Raw genomic sequence first — 23865 nt, 5'->3', positions numbered from 1 at the left:
GTCAAAATAGTGTATTTGCATTTGCTGGCCAGGCACATTGCCATCTTGACTGGCCTTAAGTCCGTTTCCATGGTATACCATTTAAGTAATAATGCCGTTTCTGTAGAAAAGCGATATAGCTCTGTAAAATACTCTCAAATCAATTCAGCAAACTATTCTGCTCTTTTTCTGCTGAACAGAAACATCTTTGAAACTTCTGTCTTCCAGAATCTGCAAATAGGGGCAGATCACTTGTACACCAAGTAGTGATTCCATAATACATTTGTCCTGTATGCACAAAGTTAGAAAGCACCAGTAGGGCAAAATGTGCTGCAAACCATGTATTTATGATTACTGAAACACTTTAGGACATATGCTCTACTCTAGGACTAGCCAAGGTTTTAAGGTAGAGGGGAAGGAAGAATATTGGCTTGAGTCATTTGGGGTGGGAATGCAAGAAGGTGCAAGACGATAAGGAGCACTGTGTATTCTCCATTTGTTCTCAGAGACGGCTGAAAGTAATAGCTCTGTGTGTTCGCAGATGGCAAATTCATCTCCCTTTCTAGCACACCAGTAAAAGGACAGCTATAATCCATTGTACAGTCAGATACAAACCTGTACTCTCCTAGTTTTCTTAAAGAAAGAAAATGCTTGAAGAGCAGTTAAAGTATTGCTTATGTTCATTGATAATACTTCTCTTTGAACTCTGTCACTAAGTTTATCTGTTTTTCTGTTTGTTTTCAGCCAGAATGATTGTTTACCAGATGATATAAGGATCTTGTTTGAGTTGGAAAATTTATCAAATAATACAATTATCTTTTTAATTAAACATGTGAAATATTTTGCATTTTTAAAATTGATCCAATGATTATGTTTTGGCTGTCATATTCTGGTCACAGTTGGTTTCTTTGGGTTTTGTTTACATTTATTAAGACATTTTTAATGTGAAATCTCTTACAACTACAAACGGCAAATTAGATTAAAAGTCTCCTATGAAGTTTCCTTATTTACAGGAAAATAAAATATATTTTTAAGTCTCAATCTGGATCAAAACATATTTGGTAGTTGATATCACAGAGCTCAGGAGTCTCAATGATCACTTCAGTAGTCTCCCTTTGTCAAGAGAATAAAGAACTCGTGTAAGAGCTGTGCTTGATTTCTGAGATAGAAGTACTGTTTCACATTTTAAATGTTACTTTAAATGAGCAGGTGTTTTTTTTCTTCCCCTGGCCTCCCTTTTAAATAAATGGCTCTCCTTTCTTTATATTTTACTGTGTTGAGCATAATCATTGCCTCTACTATTCTTTCTTTCTCTTCCACTTCACTGCTTTTCCTGTCTCAGATTTTGCCTTTTTTTTTTTTTTTTTTTTTTTTTTTCTCTAGTGTCATCCCCTTAACTGGTCAAGGTGATGGCCATAATGGGGAAGAATCCATCTGGAAATATGTAGATCTCTATTTAGGCTTAAAACCTGCATACTTTTTTTTTTTTTTTTTTTTAACCAGACCCTAAATTGGTTTTAAAAGCTTAAATGGCTTTGAAAATAAAATAGTTTTAATTTTTCAGCAAAAGCTTCTAACCTAAAAGCTCTAGAACCCTCAGATGTTGTTTTTAACAATATTCTGGAATGGATTATTCAACAACAACAACAAATTCTGAAGTCAACTCTGTCCAAGAGAGCTTAGAAATGAAGACCAAATCCTGCACTCAATTGATGCAGACAAATGCCACTCCATTAATTTAATAACAGGTTTCTGCAATCTGCTTTCAGGGCTGAATCTTATGAGAAGAGAGTGGAGGAGATTTACTCACAGAGTGACATAATCTTGGTCTGCATTCTGTGTGGCCTTTTAAATGTTTTACTATCCTTACCCTATGCAGTCATCCCTTATGCCCTGCTCTGCCTTCTTGTCAAAGGATGTGTATGCTGTAGATATTTCCTAGCTATATAAATGCCAATGTAACCAAAACTGAGGAATTCAAAAATTGCCTGTGTAACTGTTAAACTAATTTATTCCTCCACTTTGAAGGAAATGGGGCTTTTTGTGGTGCCTCATATGAGGACTGTAGACTTCATTCCATCATAATTCCAGGTGCTGCACATTTTGTATTTCACTCCAGTCCCCACTGAGTTGCTGACAATTGCCTTAAATCAAAGCACTTGTGCTTCTCACACAACCTTTTACTTCCATTTTTGAATCTGTACTTTGATTTCACATTAAAAGACTTTCTTCTATATACATGTAAGGTGTATTGATCCCAGGCTATACAAAAAATAAGAGGCTATATTTTTATTAAAAGATATAACAGCATTTTCTGAATCAAATAACTATCTGGGTCATGAGCTGGGTTAAATTCTTATCTGTAATGTCTTTAACCCTGTGGGGACACCATGCAATGAGTCACAGAATGAACAAATCTGAACCCCATTAAATGAAGTCCTACGTAAAGATGTAAACCAAATAGAGACTGTTACTTGCCCTTCTCGTTTGCTTTCCTCTTACAATTAAATGGAATTCTCACTGTATCAAGTGATACTTATTTCCTAAGCTATTTATCACACTCAGTTTCTGTACAGTACTGATGATTTCACCTGTTTTTAAGGGCCAAAATTGGTACTATTGTCTTTGGTTGCTTTACCACTTTGGAGTTTGGAGATTTCTAGGTATACAGTATTCAAAGCTTATTGCAATCTGGAAATCCCAGATGATTTTCACTACACAAAACAAAATTCCATTGGTCGTGAAGAGTAAAATCAAGGTGCATCTCCATGAATCATTTTTTTCTGTGCATGTGTTGTAATGTCAATCTCTATACTGATGGGCTGATTGCAAATAGGATGGTGTATGGTGCATGGATGCTGACATGATCTGACCACCTAAAAGGACAAGTGAAACCAAGGTGGGAGTACATTCAAACTTTGTTCGGGAGAATTTTACTGGGCTTGTCTGTTTGATTTTACTTGCATCTATAACTTCACAGAAGTTGGAAATAGAAAATGCATCAAAGTAAATTATTACAAGGATTCAGCTGAAAAATATTGAATAAAATTTTATAGATGGAAACAACTCTCAACAGAGTATTTCCAGTATTACTGCATCTTACCGAATGCTCAAGAACTTGGGAAACATTACTTCCAAAGAACAGTATGCATACCTACCTGTTGAGATGCAGTGAAAGGATTTCTTCTAAAGTGGGGTTTTACCCCTTTTTAAAGAGGGGTTGTTCATATTACTCATGGTACGGAGATGCAGTTCCTGGGCTGGCATAAATCAGCAGCTTTTTTGTCTCAGGGCTGGAGTGACTGGCTCACTTGAGAACCTCTCTGGAAATTCTTATCCCATCTGAAAGTATATTTTGCAAAATCTATACATTTACAGCAAAGTATTTTAAAATCACTTCAGTGCAGTTCTTGGTACATGGCCTGGGATATTGCTCGTGGTGACAGGAATATATTGCTACAGTCAAGGGTTGACAAGACAAACAAAATATGACATTGCCTATAGCCCATTTCTTATACAGTGTCACACAATGGCCAACAAGGATAGCAGACTACTTTAGCGTGTTTTAATGTTATTTGGGTATTCTTTTGCACTCTTCAAAGATGAAAGCTAAGAATCACAATGATCTGCAATTGGCATCCAAATTTTTGGTTTCTCTGTTATCTCTGTAGTATTCGTAATCTCGTAATAATTTTAGAGCTAAAAGTAATTATCATATCCAACCAGGAACCGGGTTGTTTCTCCATTGTAAGACAGCCCAAATCTTAGATAGCAATCCCTAAATATGTTAAAGAAATGGTTCTGCATCTTGCCAATACTGTTGTTCATTACAGTCATTTCCTTCCCTTTTCAAACAAACACACAGACACAAGTAAGAAAGAGGAAACCATTTATTTGACGAGTTGCTTAAAATAAGATGGAGATTCTGAGGGTGCTGAAAAACTTTTAATAATGAAGGTGCTAAGAAATTTTTAATTTTGAAATTTTGAATTTGAGATAGACCAGAACTCATGGTCAGACAAAAAGTGGTACTGTCAAAAGCGTATAGCAAATCATTAAACAGTTTTCAAAAAGTAGAGTATTGTATGACTTTGTATTCTGTGTCAATACTTCAGATGATATCTCTATCACACAAGGACTGGCATGGTGGTAGGATATGTTACTGGTATAGACAGGGGGCTGTTCACATCAAGTCAAAATCATAAAATATGGAGAGCATCCCAAGCGTGGCTCAACAGAAGCTTCAAACTTAAAAAAAAAAAAAAATATATATATATATATATATATATATACACACTCTCTCTTCCACATGGAGTGCACCATTATATCCATATGCACTGCATTTGGCTGAGGGATGTGCCGTGCCTCTTTATTGGAGCAGCCAGCCTGAAGCAGGTTTCCCTGCACGGGGGCAGAACAAAGATTCCCTCGGTATCCGTGCATGCATGAGGAACATGCTGGATACATCGAATTCTCGAATTCAGTGTGTGCCCTAGGCTAGCACTTCTAGGGAAAGACGGTTCTTTTCTAGCCCCGATGTTATGTTAAGATCTACAAGTCCTGTCGCTCTAGCACTGACTATTGCCAGCTCTCAGGATCTTGTTTGAAGCTGCTTCACGTTCAGACACGGTGAACGCACCAATTCTGTGGTGTAAAGGCAATTAATAGCTGAGGCTTGGAACCAGTTGAGGGATGAGCAGCATTAGATGCGGTCCCACGTTAGCACCCGAGGGTGAGTTTCACAGTGCGGGACCAACGTGCTTTACCTTGAGCCCTCCGTCCTGCCGTATGATTGCAGAAGGGGAAAAAATGCCTGTTATGCACATAAAGCAACCTGATTCACAGCATGGGGTATCCACCATCTTCCTTCGGGGCTGTATTTCAGGAGGATTGAGCGAAGCAGCCCAGCACCGTGAGAGCAGAAACCTCCAGCGGCGGCCGGGGGCGGCTCCGTGAGGCAGCGGTGCCGGGGGCGGCTCCTGCCTCGGGCAACCGCGCACCCGTTCGTGCTTAGTCCCTTGCAGTTGGGCTCTATTTAAATACATTCAGGGGAATTTTTATATTTAGCCCGCGCACACACGCACACACAGCAGGTCTTGTCTGTTTCATTTGGAAAAGTACTTTCTCCTTCTGTAATTGTCATGGTTTTCAAATGGGAGAGGAAAGTGAGAATGCCCTAGTGAATCCCCCCTCCCTCCCAGCAGCCCTAAGGAAGCTCCCTTTTCCCCTGCAAGCAGAAAACCGACCCGACACTTGCTCTCGGCGATGCAAGGTGGGGCTTTAAGGCAGTGTCGGGGAGGGGGGGACACGGCTCCTTCGTGCCTGTGGCACCTGCGCCTCTGCCGTTGGCCGGGCCGGGGGAGCGGCTCCCCTAGACTCCCCACGGCTCCGGTGGATCCCGGTGAGCTCTCCGAGCGTCCCGGCTCGGCAGCAGGGGAGTGCTGCGGGGCCCGGCGCGCCAGGCGCCGGGCTGCGCGAAATGGCCGCCTGCTGCTGGGGTCCGCCGGCTCTTCGCCGCGCCGGCTTCGGTTCCCTGTGGTTCCCCCAGGGGAGACGGCGTCCCACCGCCTCTGCAACCAGTCCGTCCTTCGAGGGACACCTCCTCCTCCTCCTCTTCTTCTTCTTCCTCTTAGGGCAGCCCCCCCACCCCCACGCGTGGCCGTCGGGCCGGGCACAGGGCGTGCGGGACCGCGTTGGGTTTGGGGCATAGCGGCTCTCCGGAGCTCCCTCACCTCACCTCACCCTCGTCCCTCCCCCCGCTGCATTTTTTCCCCCTTCTCTTCCCTCCTCCTGCAGCTAGTTAAATATTTCTTTTGGTAATTGACGCCCCCGGTGGTCCCGGGCCCGGCCCGGCCGTGTGCACGCCCAACGTCGATCGCTCCGGCAGCGCCGGGCGGCTCTGGGCAGCGGTAGCAGCAGCAGCAGGAGGAGGAGGAGGTGGTGTAAAAGGTGCTGTGAGCACAAGGCAGATTGGCGAGGAATCCTTGAAATCCGCTGTTGTTTTCTTTTTTTTTTTCTTTTTTTTTTTAATTGTGGTTTTTTTTTTTTTTGGTTCGTTTTGAGTGGTACTTTTTTTCTTTTTCACCTCTCTCTCTTCTGTCTCTCCTTTTCTGCTCAGAATTTAAATGTCACTCAGAGCATCCCCAAATCAGCTTTCTACTCGTCTCTGGTTTCTTCTGAGGCATTAATTGGATCACACGCTGCATTTGGAGGGCTCGGGTGGCTCAGCCACGAAGGTAAGAGGGCTGGCTTGCGAACCTGCACCAGGTCTCTGTGCCCACCGAACGCTTGATTCCCTTTCGGGGCGTTGTTTTTTCCCCTTCCCCGGTTAGGCTTCTCTCTACCTGAGGACCTCGCATCCCGGGGTTAACCACGGGCTGAGGTACGGAGACTGCGCTGGTCGAGCCAGCCGGGGGGAGCGGGGCCGGGCGGGCGGCACTGAGGGATCGGGGGGAGCTGGCGGCGGCAGCTGTAGCCCCTCTCCCGCCCCAGTGCCTCTGCCCCAGGACCAGAGCCTGGCAGCACAGTAAGGCAGGAAATAGCCTAATCCCCTTTTACAATACACTATTCGTCATCGCTTGCTTTTTTTTTTTTTTTTTTCTCACTTTTTTTTCGTGAGAAATCCTGTAGGCGCCTATCTCTCCTCCCCCCCCTCCGCCCGCCCCCGTTGCAAGCTCCGTCTCCTTTGTCCGCACCTCGCAGCTCTTCAGGCGGGTCTTTCCAGGGACGAAAAGTTAGGCTGCCCACCTGCCCCTGGCACCGTACGTATCCGGTGCATTCCCTTTTCTAACCTTTCCCCACTCCGTGTCAAATCCCAGCCCGTCCAGCCCCCACCCCCCTTTAAACTGGGTTACAAAGGCGCTGTGCCCTGCACAACTCCCAAAACTTCGCTGCTTGCTGGGATTTATATTCGCTGCTAACAAAAAGGACAACAAAAATATACTCGAGCCTCCTGTGCATGACTTTTTTTTTTTTTTTTATAATGCATTTCCTTCTTCCCCTTTAATTTTTTTTTCAAGGAAATTTGCTCCATCTCCAGCAGCAACCACTGCTCCTTTTGATGTTGTGGTACGCCGTGCGCATGCGCCTCACATTAGAATTACTGCACTGGCCAGAATAAGTTGGATCTCTTCTTCTCTTCACTGAAAACCTAAATCATATCAAAAGCTAAAGGGATGCTGAGAGTCCGGAAGAAGGGTTACTTTGGGATTTGGTCCTTCCCTTTAATAATCGCCGTGGTCTGCGCCCAGAGGTAAGTGATGAACGTATCTCTTTTGCTTTACTTTGAATTGCTCTGCATGTTACTGCTAAGGGGAACGTACGGCTGGGGTCTGAGAAATAAGAAATGATGTATGATTATTCTCTTTTTCTTTAGTGTCAATGACCCTAGTAATATGTCACTGGTAAAAGAGACCGTGGATAGACTGCTGAAGGGCTATGACATTCGCTTGAGGCCAGATTTTGGAGGTAATTTGACAGTTTTTGACTAGGAGACGTTACATATCCGGGCTGCTGTACCTTCGTGTGCATGGTTTTGAAGCGTGCTGTGGATGCTGTTGCTCTGGAGCGTGTGCGATGCCATTTTCTAAAGCTGATCCAAAGTTAAGCCAATTGGTACTCGATTTTCTTAGCATAGGGCGTTCTTAACGCGATCATTTACACGTCTTGCACATTTAGAACTGGTCCCTCATTGTGTGTGTGAGCTGACAATTAATTAACCTGTGATTCAGTCCGCGTTTAACTGGCTTTCTCGAGATGCAAACCCCTCAAGTTTACCCAACGTTGGCTCCTCAGAGCCTAACGTGCCTGTCACCGCGGTTACTATTTTTGAGTACAAGCTGCGCTGCTCGCTGCTACCCAAACGGCATTTAACCCCCTGTGCGCTCCCCCTTCCCACTATTTGCTTTCTCCAGCCATTTAGCCCTTTCGGAGGGGGCCACTGGGGGCTGTGTTCCCTCCTCCCCCCCCGGGCCGGGCACTCGCAGCCCGCGGGGCCGCCCCGTCCCGGGCTGAGCGCGGCGGCCGGCGGCGGAGTGGCGCTTGCCGGGGCGCGAAGGGGGGGAGCCCCCTCGTCCCCTCGGGTCCCCCCACGTACCCCCCGGCCCCCCCACGCAGCCCAGCTGCCCGCACGTGTGCACGTTATATAAAAGCTGAACCCGGCGCTCCCCGCGGATGGGGGCAGGCTGCTTTCCTTGGGGGGGCTGGGGAGGGAGGACACGGGGGGGGTGGGGGAGAGGAGGGGGCGCACACACACCGCACCTCGCTGTCATCCTGGCTTTTTCTTCTTCGTGTTTGTAATCCTCGTTTCGTTTTTTGCCGTGCCTTAGTCCGTTGTAACTCTGGTAAGAATGAGTTAAGTTCTTCGCGATCACATTGCGGACCATCTTATCGGTTTGCAGGTCCCCCCGTGGCCGTTGGCATGAACATAGACATTGCCAGTATAGATATGGTGTCAGAAGTCAATATGGTGAGTACTTAGGGGCTGGGGGCTGCTTGCTTTCCGCGGGGGGGGCTCTCGCATCCCCCCACCTCCTCCTCCGAGGCGGAGCGCTGCCCGCGGCCTCCGGAGCTCCAGGAGGGGGGCGTCGTGTGTGTACCCCCCCACCCTCTTAACCCCCCATGGCCCCCCCCCCACCTATGGGGCTGGGGGAGGCGGGCCCGGCTGCGGCAGCTCCCGGGGCTGTGCCCGCGCCTTGCCGCGACCAAGAGCGCCCCCTGCCGGCCGCGCGACCCCGCCGCACTCCGCCACCATCCCCGCGCCTTGGCGCGCTCCCGCGCAGCCCTCCGCGGCCTTCCCTCCTCGCCTTCGGGCGAGGAAAAAAAAAAAAAAGCTGACCTCTGCTTTTGTTTCTCGACACCTCCCCGCTCCCGCCCCCCCGCTGCCATCTGTAGGTATAACACCCCCTTTTTATTTAAGCATTACAAATAGTTTGCTGTTTTGTCTGACCAGAACACTTTCAAATAATAATAAAAGGCAGATTTTACTTCTGTGTGTAACCAAAACACCATTTTTTTTTGCCTGGAGCTGTATTCATGGTCATGGCTGAGTGAAAGAAGTTTATGTGTTTAGTTTTCAAGATGATTATCTCTTATCTGAATAGTTTCAGCCATCTGTGCTCAGCTGCTGAAGTTGCTCGTAGGACAGTTGCTCAATGCTTTGTGTGTTTTACTTTAATTACCTGGGAAACTAAAGAAGAGCAGATGAAATAAGACAAGTCTCAGCTTCTTCTTACTGAAGAGGCTGTTCAAGCTTTAGACTAAAATTGTCTAGCATTTACTTTGATTACTTGGAAATGTTTGAGGTCAAGTTTTGAAGTTATCTCAACACTTTAAGGATAAAACTTGGCCTTAGACTCTTGCGGGTTTACACCCAAAAGACAAGAAGATGCTGAAGCATGGTAGCAGCAACTGGTACAAAATAAATGTGTTTTTGTGTAACGTTTGTTACTACTTCTATAACTTTGTTTGAAAGAACCTTTCCGTTATTTTGAACTAGTTGTAAAGAACCATCTTTCTAAACAGAAATGGGATTTTAGGGATACTGCTGCAATTGTAATGATGCATTTGGAAATAATATTTTGAAATTTATCAGTTGTATTAATGTGATTATTCTACTGAAATAATTTGTTTAATGCCTTAGTGGCATGTTTGTGTTTTCAGAAGTGTTGACAGCATTTGTTCTCAAACTGGGGGCATTCTGTGATGTACAGGAGTTTTTCCATAACGTAAGCTATAGCCCTGGGCCTAATCTGTGGATGACCTTAGTGGTAGCTGTGTTGTGAGGTCTCAGTGACAGAAAACTTGATGCTGCTCTTTCAAGATGCCAGGAAAATGCTGAATAATCTCACCTTGAGCAACACCACTTGTGAAGTAAGGGGCTATCATGGACTTCTAAACTTTGTTTACACTAAACTGTTAATATAGGACCTGTTTTAGTGTTTAGGATTCTCCCTTCCAGAGCTTTAAGAGCAAAGAAAAAAAAGTTGCCTAATGAAAAGAGTTTTCATTAAAACTAGTCTGGAAAGGAGAGAGATGAACATACTTACTTCCTAGGCTGCTAGGAGTAGTGTGGGTATGATGAGGGTTTTCTTGATGGAACTGCAGTCTGCTAGGACCGTGTTACATCTCACCCCTTCTAAAGTGAAAGGTAGTGCAAAATATTTTCTTGTTTAGATAAAGAGAGAATGTTTCAGTGACTTCCAGAAATTTGGTCTTCATTTAAAGGTGATAGCATATTGCAGTACTGTGATACGCTGCTCGTAGACTGACTATACAACTGCATATTATTTTTAGTATTCTGAAGTCAGTTTGTTATTTGTTATGTCTCTATAATGAAATGTTGACCTTTGATAGAAGTTTTTCCAGACTGTCTGTAGAACTGCTGGGGGGTCATGTATAGTTCATTTTGTCACACTTTAGACAAAAGTCTTAAATTACCCGAAGATGATACCTGCTTCTTAAAAACAGCCATTAATTTTCCAGCTTTTTTCTTTCATTTTACAGCTTCAGAAGAGATTCTGAACCATGATTATTTTCTTAATCTGCTTAAATGTAACATGTAACAGTTCATTTAGCAATGAACTGTACACAAATATTAATATATCCTGATAGGCCTGAAGTAAATGGGAAGAGAGGCATTCAAGCAGAGAACAAAACACTTGGCATACAAGACCTTAACTTGTTCATTGCAAAGTCACCAGAATTTGGCCTTGATTTTGGTAGAAACCAAAAGGAATACCGTTGAATACTAGCTGTAATTTCTAGATACAAAACCTTTTGAAATAATGCGAGAGAGACACACACATGGAAATAATCTTTTGGATCTATGGACCTGTTTTCTGAGCAATGGGCTTGCTGTTGCTCACTGTGTAGTTATGGTAAACACCATTGACTTAAGATAAATGCAAACCGTTGTCTGGGGTCATGTATTAATGATATCAAATTTTTGCTTTGAGGTTAGACTAAACAATGACTGTTACTTGGCTTGAGCTCATTTCTGTTAATTCTAATGTTAACTTACTTTAAAATTACCAGCCTTGCATTTCAATTCCAGTCCTGTCACATTTGGTGTCTGCTCTGCAGGCAGAAGGCTTGTCTTCAGTATCATGAAATACCATAAAGCTTTTACTTTGTTGAACAGGAGAATTTAGAACAACTGTTACAGAAATTAAATGTATGCTAGGGATGCTTTTAGACTTTGAGTTCTTATAGAGCTGCTGAATATTTCTCATTATGATCAGCTCACAGTGTAACAGGTTTTACAGTTGCATTCCAAAGTCTTATTGTATCCAATAGAGTTAAATCTGTAAGCTGTTTGCTTGTTTAACCTTTTGTAGACAGAAACTTGAACTGGCATTTATCTTACTTTATAAAAATATTTTTAAAGTACTGGTACTTTTGAACATAATTCAGAACACACTGAATAAACATGAGAAAAGTAAGAGCTTCAGGCATATTTGGCTGTCAGCAGGTGTCATGGCTATTCATACTCAGTCCTTGCATTCTGTGAGAAAATAATATACATCAGGTAATGATTCTATGCAGTACAGTAGAGACTATGGCTAACTCCACTCACCTCTTTGGACCAGGCCATGCACTTGTTGAGTATATGCTTTAGGCTGGTTACACTGTAGATTTTCTTTAAGTTTATCTTATTCAGGTGATTATAGAAAACCAACATGGAGAGGTATGAAAGCTATTTAAACTGAAAATATTTTCCTATGTTAATTATTTTGATTTTATGTAAGATTATATATATTTCAGTGAGTCTAATGCCATATTCTCAAGAGACTTTCCAGGTGTTTGTTACTTTACTTGATTGTTTCTTCTTAGCTTTATTTTCCTTCATAATAAACATATATTGTAAAAACAATACCTCTAGGGAGCTTAAGTTTTGTTTGTTTGTTTGGTTTGTTTTGTTTTTTAATAATTAATGCCAGCTGGGATGCCATATTTTCCCTATCTTCATCTCCATATTTAACTGTTGGGCAGGCCAGTTGACAACACAGTGATCAAGACAGTCCTTCATCTTCATTTTCTTCAATTCTCTCCAAACAGTTCCCTCGTAAATTGCTGGAAGAAAATGGTGCAGGTTCATTAGGTAGTACTGAAATAACTTTTTTCAGAAGCAGCTGAAGATTGCAAATATGTTGTACGTTTGATCCATCTAGATAAGACGTGAATATTTCTGTGGGTAATGTTGGTTATGTGGTGCTTTTCAATGTCTTGGCTTACTCTGTGTTAAATAGGTCAAAATCAGCCCTTCCCCTCCCATCTTCCTCTTCCCTTGGTCTACAGCTATTTTGTGAATCTAGTACAGGATGTCTTGAAAAGAGGCAGAGATGTTCCATGGTTTTATATATATATATATATATTTTACCCAGTAAATATAAATGTTTTTAAGTAATGATTTGTATATTTAATTAATTACAACTCTTCGCATTGAGGGTTTGTGGAGAAGAATCTGAACAGTTTTTATTTAACTTAAAGTATTTGGTTGCCTACCATTTTACAGATTTTGGCACAGATTTAGGATGTGTACATGGAGTTAAATAGACACAATAGACTGGTTTGTCTTAGTGGGAGCCATTTGGATTGATTGAGTGCATAACCCATTGAGTGGGAGCTGCAGAAAGTGATCGTCATCTAACAGGGTGAGATTTACGTATTAGTATATGCCAAGTTTTACAGAGCAAGCCTAATAACTTTAGAGCTCTAAAAATTAAATGCTTTTTGTATCATGTTTTGAATTCTGTAGTCAGGATATACCAGTAGTAAGCACAATACTCAGAGATCTGAATAATCTCAGTCCAGCAAAAAACAGACACAGCTGTATTGTGCTGATAGATGTTTGGCTTTTGGTTGCTTTTCATTACAGAGGCCCACTACTGGTTTTCTTAAAATATTTCATGCTTCCTTGAGGTGTTTTCATTAACAGAACTCAACAGACATATTGTGAAAACAACAGGAGCTGTCTTGCTCCCTCTCAAGTAGCAGTATTTATCCTTATGTGTGAAAAAGGAAGAGACAGCTTGTGATATAAAAAGAAATAGGGGTTAACTGGTAAGGAAGTAGCATGGAGCTGTTCCAAACCAGAAAACTCAGTGTAAAACATGGATAAAGGTCAGGTAAATAAAATTGGAGGGAGTGACAAAGAAAATAGCAAAATAGAGAAGAGTGCCCTATGTACACTGGTATGGAGGAAAGTGAGAAAATGTTTTCTGTCAGCAGTATCCTCTTTCGTTGATCCATTGTAGTTGTGCACATTGTACTCTCTATGGATCATGTACAGTAGAATTTGAAATACATAGAAAGGAAAATATTAGAAATATTGGTTAGGTGTTGCTTTGCTAATCTTAAATGTTTCCCACTGCTAGAGATGGTTGTTTTTATTATATCTTCTGTATTGTAGATGTATATGCTTCTTCGCATAAAATAGCGTTTCTTGGCAGACAGTTTGAGTTTGGCTCTTGCCAAATTATTTTGCCAAATTACTGTGCTCATACACAGCTGGCCTGTATTGAATTATCTACAAAGACTTCTGTGAATGCAAAGTAGGTGATGTCTATCTTAGGAACTGATTTATTTATTTGTTTATTTATTTTTAACTGAAAGGCCTGCTTTATCTGTTTCTTCGATTATTGTCTGGGAAGGCATCAGAAGACCTTTCCTCTCCAACTGTAGTAAAATACATTAATATGGATTTCCATTTAGCATCTCTCGTACTATGTCTCTAATTCATGCAGTTTTCTTTTTTAGCTTTAAGATATGTAAACATTTATTTGAATGTGGGAGTTATTTTTTAATGTTTATCCTTGGGGACCAAAGCCTATATTCCTATGGTACACCACCTATGGATTGAAGTTTTCATACTGGTTTTGCTAGAATACACATAGTCACAGTCTGAAATTACTTCTTTAGAACATACACACTTATGTAGCATGTTGGAAACTACTTTTATAAGTCAGCTCAGAAGCAATTAATATATATTTATATACATGATACATTATATACTAGTATCATAAATACTATCATTAGGTGTCTTCTTTGAACAGTGTCTGGAAATATATTTTTATAAGAATTTCAACAAGGGAGTGAAAGGCATTTTAATTCCACAGTGTACTTACTTTATATGTCATAGCTTCTGCTTAGAGATTTCAGAGCTAAATACTGACTCCTCGGTTTATCTTGTGCTTGGCGAAATCTTGTTATGATGGTATTAATTCCTGCCTAGCTGAACTTCATGTGGATTTTTTTTTTTTTTGAGGTCTTCCCAGCCTTGGAGACTGAGAGTTTGTATATTTGCTCTTTTTTTCTTTGTTTCACAGGTGGAAACTTTTCTTTAGCGCTGTCAGAACTCATGGTAGTTGTAGGTTCAGGCTCATGCAACTTTTAACTGAGAAGTGGAAAAAATGGCTATATAGATATCCTATTTGGAGTCATCTGTCCAGTCAAACCCATGTTTTTGTATCCTCGTCTAGTTTGTTTTTAAAAAAGTAGCTCCTGGTAAGCACCCCGTGTTGTTACAGCAGTATACTTCCCTGTTGTTTTTTGGTGATTTCCACTATGGAGTCTCAGTAGACCCAAGCATGAATTTTTATTGTGCAGAGATGAGAAGCAAATTACTTATAGCTATTGATCCTGTAGGCATTATCCATTATTTATTTATTTATTTATTTTCTGAAAGTATGTTATTTACCTTCTTATTTGAAGGCAGTGAGGGGCCAGCGACACTACTGGTATCAATAAGAGGCTGGTGCTGGTGTTTTTTTGGCTTTTTTTTTTTTTTTTTTCTTAGTGTGTGTTTTCTTTTTTCCTCCTTCTTTTCATCTTCTCTAATAGAAGAAATTAATCAGCTGTCCTAGTCTTGGTGGCATGTATAGGGGACAATTACCACTCTTTAATTTTGTACAAAGCAGTTTGACTTATATCTAAGCAACTACAGCACTTAAGCTAAGACAAGATTTTTTATTTTTGTTGAAAACTGTAATGGGGATTTTTATTTTATTTTATTTTATTTCTCCTAGAAGCATGACATAATTTTTGTTCTGTTTCTTTTTAAGGTCAATATAAGTAAATTGTTCTTTGTGTGCTACAGTAGTGGAAAACTTTAATCAGCACCAATGAACCAAGAAGATTTCCTACTGTTGATTTTTCAAAGTGATTGCTCTGGATGTATTCTGCAGGCTAGGGCATGGTTGTCAGTAATTTAAAGAGATTGACTTGGAGATAATTTCTACAATTAAAATAATAATTAATGCCGCATTGTTTTTAGTAAACCTTGTCCTATAGATATTTAAGTAATTTGACACCTGCCATGTAATAAAACATATTTGTTTTTAATATGTTTTATGGTCAGTGTGTTGGTGGTAAAGAGTGGGAATTAACATAAAATGCACTTTGTTGGTTCCTAGTACAGGGCTGGTTTATTTCATAACTTCTCTATTGAAAATCACGTAAAATCTTTATAGATGAGCTGTGTAGTAGAATGAGAAATTTTATTTTGTGCTTTATAAACTTGTTACAACTTTAAGCTATTCCCATAGTTGTATTTGTGCTTCTTGGTGACTCTAAAGTCTGTCACTATACCACAACTAAATCCTTATTTTTTGTCTCTCCCTTTTTTCTCCTCATACCCCATGCAGCTCTCTTTAAAGTTTATATTACAGCTTTCAGTATTCAACCATTAAGTACCGTCTTATATGGTAATAACTCTTTTATTTTTTTCTAAAAGTAAGCCAAATCCCTCATAGGCTCCTAGTGGTTAATACCATAGGTCTTTGCAAGAGCTTGTATGGATTTGGTAAGCAGGATTTGGTCCTTGCATTTAGAAAGAGGGTGCTCTTCCATAATTTCTTGTTGGTTTGTCTGTTTTTTTTGTTTGTTTGTTTGTTTTTGTTTTTAATGTCTTTTTGAAAGAAATGAAAAATAACATTGCCTGTCTTTAGAGTTAAGAGCTTCAGGAACAGTCACATCTTGAGTTCTTAGTACTAAAAAAACTGTCTACTATGGATGGATAAAATCTGTAACTTAAAAATAAAGCAATATGCATAATTACATTAAATGTATAGGCATACTATGGGTTTACGAAAAGATAAACATGACAGAAGCAGCCTTTGTGCTTTATTGTAATTATTTTTGCTGTGCTTCTACAACGATGCCTACCCTGTTCACATTTCTTGACAGCAATGGTATTTATCTTGTAATGGCTAGTATAATGCAAGTCCTGTAGAAATAGTGCTATGATGGGTATATATAGTTAGTCTTGCTTCATATCCTGGCCTTCAGACAGGTAGGTGCTCTCACTTCATAGGTTTTTGTCTAGAAAGATCTTTGCATATTAATTATCTGGCTAGGTATTTTCAAATTAGCTAATCAGTGCAAAGATTGAGACTTGCATCACATCTATTGCATGTGTCCTTTCGAATGAGTTTTGCAAACAGTTATGTACATACTTGCCAATCAAAATTAAAATTTATGTGCTAAATATGAAAAGACACTTAACATTCAGGAAGTTGGTATGTGTGCAACTGAATGTAGTATTTTTAGATCATATTTAACGTAGGCTGTTACAGTCTAGATGAAGCATTTTGAGTCAGTGGTCTTCCTATTCCCCCAGACTTAAAGAATGCAGGGACTATTATCCTGAGCAGCTTTTTTCATATCAAGTTTAAATCCTATTAATTTTTATTCTGTAAATACTAACAAATGCATTCACTTCTTAGGCCCAGAGGAAAAAGAATTTAGCTATGCAGGGGAAAGAAAAGCAACCCTTCTGAGAGATGTGTGTTGCACCTCCAGTGAGCACTGTTGTGGAGGATGTGACACTTTGGTGGTTTGTCTGTAGCAAAATCAGTGGAAATTGTAAAAAGTTTGGGCTTGGATGGGGTAGTATATTAAATTACCCTAATGTATGTGTTTTCAGAACCAGCTGCTTGAAATGGAAAGTCCTCATTTCAGTCTTTGCTCTCGGTGCTGTTAGTTCTTTCTTTTCTACTTTAATGAATAGTCATCTCCATTAACTAAGTGACTCTGAAAATGGATTAAAAAACAAAATTTACCTTCACATTTGACTCTCCTGATTTTTGCTTTTGTATGCTACATTTCTGTTGCCATTAATTTTGAATTATTTGCTGCATAGTAGCCTGGGTGCAGTGAACCCCTATTCTAGATAGTTTATTAGCTTTTGATGATTGTGAGTGGAAGCATTTAGATTGCAGAGAGCCAAGAGCAGAGGTCTTTGTCACAAGTTAACCCATGGAAGGCTGTCACATTCTTTACCTTCTACTCCGTCACTGGAAATGTTTGTTTTGAATGACAGTAGCCTTGACTTGCTATTGTGTTAGACGTGACTTGAGCATATTAGCTTTATCTATTTTTTTCATTTTATATATATATATTTATATTTTCTGAATTTACTGAAGTAGAAGCTCTGTCTTGAGTAGAAGCACAGTACAACTCTTCAGGACTTAGTAAACTAAGCAGTCAAATTGGCAGAAACTTGTTAATGGAAACTTGTTAATGGAAACTTTTCCAGAGGTGAGTCATCATAGAGAATTTTCTTTAAAAGTTGTTTTGGATTAACACAGTGCAAAGGTCCCTTTATATGCCCTAAATGTAGTGTGGTGCATGTTTGTGTGGTGTTTAGTTTAGATATGACCTTTGGAAAAATATTGGGCTGAAGGCATAGAGTTAGGTAAAGGTTGTGCTGAACCCCTTCTCATCTGAAATGGGTTTACAGCAACACTTGTGGATTTTCATATATAATTTGAAATACATATTCCATAATTTTGGGGATGTCTGAGAACTGAAGTCACATGGCTAACAATGTTTAAAAGTATTTATTATCCAACTTCTTCCATTGTGTACCTAAATGAAGCAGCCAGAAGTTCCTATTGCTTTTAAGTAACTGAAGGCAATTTTTCTCAGTGAGAATTACAAACTTAAAAAAAAAAATACTTAAGTATGCGAACAAGGTACTGAAGCCTCTTAAAAAAACTACTCACTTCTATGAGTGTAGAGCCATTTTGAAAATCTGGTCCAAATTTCTACTGCAAATGATTTTTTATTGGAATTCTAAATTGTTTTTTAATAGTTGGAACAGAGATCCATTATGCTCAACTGTGTAAAACTGGTGCTCAGATTTGTTTTCTCTATAGGTCTTTAAAAACTTCTTATATGCATCCATACTTCTATTGCATCCATTTAACAAAAGTAGTGAGGTAAGTTCAATTCATTGTGGTTTTGAAAGAGTCGATATGTGTTGTCATTTGCATAACAATTATTACCCAAAAGTCCAGAGGTCATTATGATCCATTTTTTGAGTCCATATTTATGTTTCTTTTATAAAATATATTGGAGTTAACAGACTCTGCAGCTCCAAAGGAATTTGTTGAGCATTATGGAATTGTTCTCCTCTTTCAAGAATTGATGACCTATGTGGGATCCCTTCAGGGCACTAGAGTAACAATGTTAATCCGTGTTTGACAAGATATACACTGAAGGAGTCATACAATTTAAGTAAAATAAAATTAGTTTGAAGGTTCATTAGATTGAGTTTCTAAATTAAATAATTGAGGAACATAACTCTTTTATTATTCCTTATTATGAAGTGATTTATTCTTTCAGATAACATACAGAGAAGAGGGAAATGTGATTAAGCAATATGCATGTCATATTTACAAATGAGAAGCTGTATTTTACAACTAATTGCATCATTTCACTACTTATATAAGTCCAGAAATGACCAAGAATGCCTTTTATTCAGTTTGAAATCTTCCTTAAGTATATGTGAACATTCAAGCAGTTCTGCTGTCCTGTTGCTTTTTTTCCACTGACACTTTGCAAGATTGCAAGATGAGATGCTTTTAGTAATTCCATCCCTAATAAAATTTACATATGTAATATTTATATCTAATAGCATATGCCTCCTTATGTTGCTCAGGATAAAATACTTAATGACAGGAGTAGATGGAAAAATTGCTTGCTTTATTTCCAGTTTTGAAAGAAGCCTTTTCAAAGGTATAGGAATGTTTATTGAGTTAAGCATAGGTTCAGATTAAGTTTCAGTCAGAAGTATATTATTATAGCTGATATACAAGTCCCTGAAAATAGATTTGTAATGGAAATGCCAGGAGACCCTTAACTATAATTGGTCTTGTTAGCCTAGGAATGAGTACAGCTTTCATTGATCTACTATTATGTGACACAAGTGACCACTTACAGACAAATCCGTAATTCTAGTGAACTGGCTGCATTCAAAACATTAGAAATATCCAGATTTATGCATAGGCTTTACAGTGTTCTTGTGTGAGCTCAAGTCCCACACGAGACTTGTTTTGAGTTTTAAAATGTTCATATCTGATGCTGATTTTTCCACTGATGCTATTTCTGACTGTTTTCACAGGTTTGTGAGTACTTTGAAGACTTGAAATACAATGAAATGTGGCTCCTGTATTTTCTCAGACATTGCGTGAATGTGAACAGGGTACTAGTTTTCAAAATTATTACCGTGTGATAGGTGTTCTTTTGAAATGAATGATAGTACTTGGTAGTTATTTTTGGCCAGAAAGTCGTTACACTTTGCGCATAGATTTGGTTTAAGGATTTTTAAAAGCTGGAGACTCTAGGTGTAGGAAGGAAGTTCTTTGCTCAATGGATTGCGTCTGTAATGTGCTATAACTAAATGCTTTGGTGAGGCAGCATTAGGAGGCTCCTGTGGTTCCTGCCAGGGCCAAACTTCCACCATTGATAAATGGAAGACATCAGTTTACACCTATATCTTTCTGGCATCCAGTTAGACTTCTGAGTTAAAAAACAAAACAAACAAAAACAAAACAAAAACCTTTTCTGTACCAAATCATAAAATCATCATAGTTAAGGTTGCTGGTAATGAAAAGACTTAAGCATATATTTTAATTTTGATTAACTTCATAATTGGATTGACTTTTTGAGAACAGAATGATGTATGAACATTTTGTATGTCATTTGACATTTTAGAGAGAGGCATTTATGCTACCGTTATATTCTGACTAGGTAACAGTTTTGCAATAGCATAAAGGCAGCAGTCATTCAGGAAAGATCAAAATGAGAGATTTCATTCAAAATTATTTCTTGTATAGAAAAGAGTTTTGGTATAATTGTTTCACATGGAAAATTTGTTTTTGTAAGGTAGTGTTTCATATTGCATGTGACTTTAATTACATCTTTTGGGTTAACTCAAAAGTAACTGGATATTGTGTTGTTATAGTTAAAGAATATGTTGACTGCAATATACACAGCCTTTTTAACTCTGTAGGCATTAGGAGATTAATATTGGAAATTTTCTCAGTTTATATCTAAGAAGATAGCACAACTCTTTTGCCTTTTTTTTTTTTTTTTCCTGACTATACTGTGCTGTGTCTTTTCCATTTTAGAAATGAATCCCTGTATGCTAGCGGCTGTTTGTGACTCAGTGGTAAAACTGCTGTTTGACTCCTGAAAATCATTTTGGAGGCTTCTGTACTTGAGAAATGTTTACTTCTCAAGTACAAAATGTATCAAAAGCAAACATGTCACTGAGTTGTTTGGCTGGTGTGGGGCTTGTGTCTACTTCTACCACTTTGAAACTTAGTATTGGGAACTGCAGGATGCAACATGTTGAAAGCACAGCAGGTCAAATATTCAGTAATATTCAGGTCAAATATTAGCCAAAACTTTTAGCAGAACAAATACAGAAATGTTGATATTGATCATGTATTTTGTTCTTCAAGGACCACCCTTATTTTGTTACAGAAGGTCAGAGGTACAGTTGATCCTACTTTGGGAGAAAGAGAAGGGCTAGCTGCTACTGTGAGGTTCTTCTCGGTCCAGTTTTTGCTCTTGTGTCATGATGAATAGGAGAGGCTTTGTTTGGCTAAGGGCATCTCTGGATGTGGATCTATGCATGTATGTGAATCCAGTCCAGGGCAAGCTTTTTATAAATTCCCTTTGAGTCTGTGGGGAGCTGTAAGGACTCATGTTCAAACTGTTTTGTTTGTTTTGCTCTGTACCTGAGCCTTTGCTTTGCTTAATGATTCACCTATTTCTAGTTGAGCTATTTTTGCATCCATTCTGAAAGCTGATACACATTAACTGCACTGATTTGTCATTATAGCTTCCAGTGCGGATGAATATTGATATTTGTGTTTCACCTTTGTGTCTAGCTGTAGAATGGTTGCTAGACACAGAAAAGATCTGGACATACTTGTGAAATATGACGGGGGTTAATCACTGAAATTAGGGAGAAATTAACTTTTGTTTATGTGTTTTGGTTATCAGGGAGAAAAAAAAAAGAAAAGAATGTCAAACATAGTCATGTTTTGAAAATTGGATAACTAAACTCAATGGGGAGAGAATATCAGTGAGTCCTTCAGGCTGTGGATAATAGAAACAAGCATGTGGAGAAGTATGTGAGAGTTTGGACTCAGAAATGTGCAGCAGGAGTTGTACATCCTAAATACGTGCATTTGTTGCAGTTAGGACAAAGATTTTAATTTGTTTACTTTTTTTTTCTTCTTTTAAATGAGAACTTGAATGGGAAGGAGCTATCTTCTGGTAGCCTGAATTCTGGAATAAAGGGATTATCCAATATCTGCATTTCATTGTAGTAGGTAATTGGGAGCTGAATATTAAATCAAAGATTTATAGGTTAATACTATTAATGCATTGTCAATACATAAATTATTGTACATAAATATTGTTTCATAGGTCAGATGGTAAATGACAGACTGCTTTCCCAAGCTTGAAGTCAGACTGTTTTCCACAAATTGAAAAATAACTTTATATCTGATGGGGACAAATCACGAAAATACTGCTTTGGTTTTGTGTGAGATAGTTATATCATATGGATTTTTCTGGGAGAAAGAGACTTCCTACCTTGAAATGCATGTTTTTTTAAATCTTGATTAACATTTGTGGCTGGAGATTCTGGAACCATTCATTATATCTTTCATAGACATACCAACGTGGATTTCTTTTTTTCTTTTTTTTTTTTTATATATGTATATTTTTTGCTTGGTTTTATGCAAGTGTCAGTGCGAGTAATTATCTAAGGTATGTTGTATGGCTAGAGTTGAATGTGTTGAGATTGACATTCCAGTGTGTGTGTATATAAATTTGTTTATTTTGTTACCAGTTTAAGGAGGGGCAGACTGTAAGGCAAGCTTATGGCTGTGGAACTGGGGATTTGGTTTCCATAAATTACATGAGGTTTTGTCAGCTGCTGGGGACAGAAGGGCTCCTTTGCAATGGCTGCAGCTAATATCAGCCTGTAAGCAGTGGCTTACACAGGGGTGTGTTGAAACAAGTCTTGCTTCTGGAGTCTTAGTATATGTTTGATGATAATATTCAGTTAGACATGTATTGGTGCATCTTGCAAACTCAAAACTGAGAAGAGACAACAAACGTGTGTGTTTGTGTGTGTGTGTGTATATATATATATATATATTTAGGTTGGAGACAATGCTGGTGTAAATGGCTGTGTGCTGGTGTAAATAGCTGTGTGGGTAGCTTCTTTGATAAAGACAGATAAAGGATATCTCATCTGTAACAGGTGAAACTGCATGCCAATACTTCTACTTCTGTAGCCAAAACCCAGAATATGTACTTGAATTTTCTCTCACCTTTTTAAGTAAGATATAAATGTGAGCTTTAATGAGAAAGGTGAATATAAGTTATGGATGGGGCTTTGTAAATCAGCATTTCTGTATTTTAACATGGTCTTAATTGATACAGATCTCATGGATCTTTAAAGAGAAAATACATAATTCTGTTTTAAATATGCCACTTCTGACTCACAGCTTCCATCTTATGTTAAAACAACCTTAACAGAATCATCAATATGCTCTTGAATTGTCCGTAATAGCAAATCTATGAAGCATGTAGTTGGTTTTGAGTTTTTGAGTTTTAAACATTCATTTAATTTTATTATGCCAGCTGTATAAGCCAGTGCTTACTTAAAATTGGCTCAAAAGTTAGATCTGAGATTTTCTTTTAATTGGTATATGCCACTCTTCCAGTGTGCCCCTGCTTTGCATGAAGAAATGTGACATTTCTTGAGAATCTTGGCCTTATAACATTATTTTTTTTGTGCTTTAGTCCTCCCCCCCCCCCTCCCCCCCCCCAAATAATTATATAGACAGTTTGCAGATATACCACTGTCTGCTTTTACTGTCGTACTGTCGGCTGGTAAACCATAACCCAACTTGTTCCTCTCTTTTTTTTTTTTTTTTCTTTGTCCCCCAATCTCTATTTTAAGTTAGGTTTCTGTTGTTGCAGACAGGCTGCCTGGGAGTCCTTTCTGCATTTTTGAGAACAGCCCTGTTTTCTTAGAGATTACAGAATGATCTGCGGAAATGTTCCTGGTCCCAGGATCAAGTCAGCACTTGCAACTTGTATCATCTTCATTTTCCTGTCATATTTTTCACTTGGTGTTTGGCCACAACAACTTTGGGTAATACAAGCACACAGACAAGGATGATGATTGCATGCCTGGACTTCCTTGTACTGAACATGAAGTACATGTATTGATGAAGTACAAAACTGTCCTCATCGTAACTATGTGTTTCACCAGTGTTTCATCTTGTTCTTCAGGCTTGTTCCCTACGAATATTTATTGATGTCTGTTGTCTTAGGACTGGCTCAGCAGAGTATTCTCCTTCTCCTTCTCCTTGTACACGCTTCTGTAACACTTGGCACTCTCTGCTTCCATGGGTCAGTTATGTTTACTCTGGCTGGTGTAGAAAAATGGTTGAGCGTTAATGGTTCAGCAAATGTAAACACATTTACAAAAAAAAAAAAAAAATTGAAATTGAATTTGTAGCCTGTGAATGTCTGACAGTCAGTATTAACCCAGCTTGCACTGCTGTG

The 23865-nt window shown here is 39.3% G+C and overlaps 1 protein-coding gene across 1 annotated transcript in view; it reads left to right on the top strand.

Annotated features, from left to right (window-relative positions):
- Positions 1–5820: 5820 nt before the first annotated feature.
- GABRB2 (gamma-aminobutyric acid type A receptor subunit beta2) overlaps positions 5821–23865 on the top strand; it is a 162029-nt gene continuing 143984 nt past the window's right edge. The window contains exons 1-4 of the mRNA XM_082771871.1: positions 5821–6215; positions 6999–7231; positions 7355–7446; positions 8379–8446. Of these exons, the coding sequence (XP_082627997.1) occupies positions 7155–7231; positions 7355–7446; positions 8379–8446 (237 nt within the window). The 5' untranslated portion in view covers positions 5821–6215; positions 6999–7154. The remainder of the gene's footprint in view (positions 6216–6998; positions 7232–7354; positions 7447–8378; positions 8447–23865) is intronic.

This window comes from Aythya marila (assembly GCF_965140915.1).
Source record: "Aythya marila genome assembly, chromosome: 14".
Taxonomy (NCBI): Eukaryota; Metazoa; Chordata; class Aves; order Anseriformes; family Anatidae; genus Aythya; species Aythya marila.
Note: the sequence above shows the minus strand (reverse complement) of the source record. Positions and strands in the feature narration are given on the sequence as shown.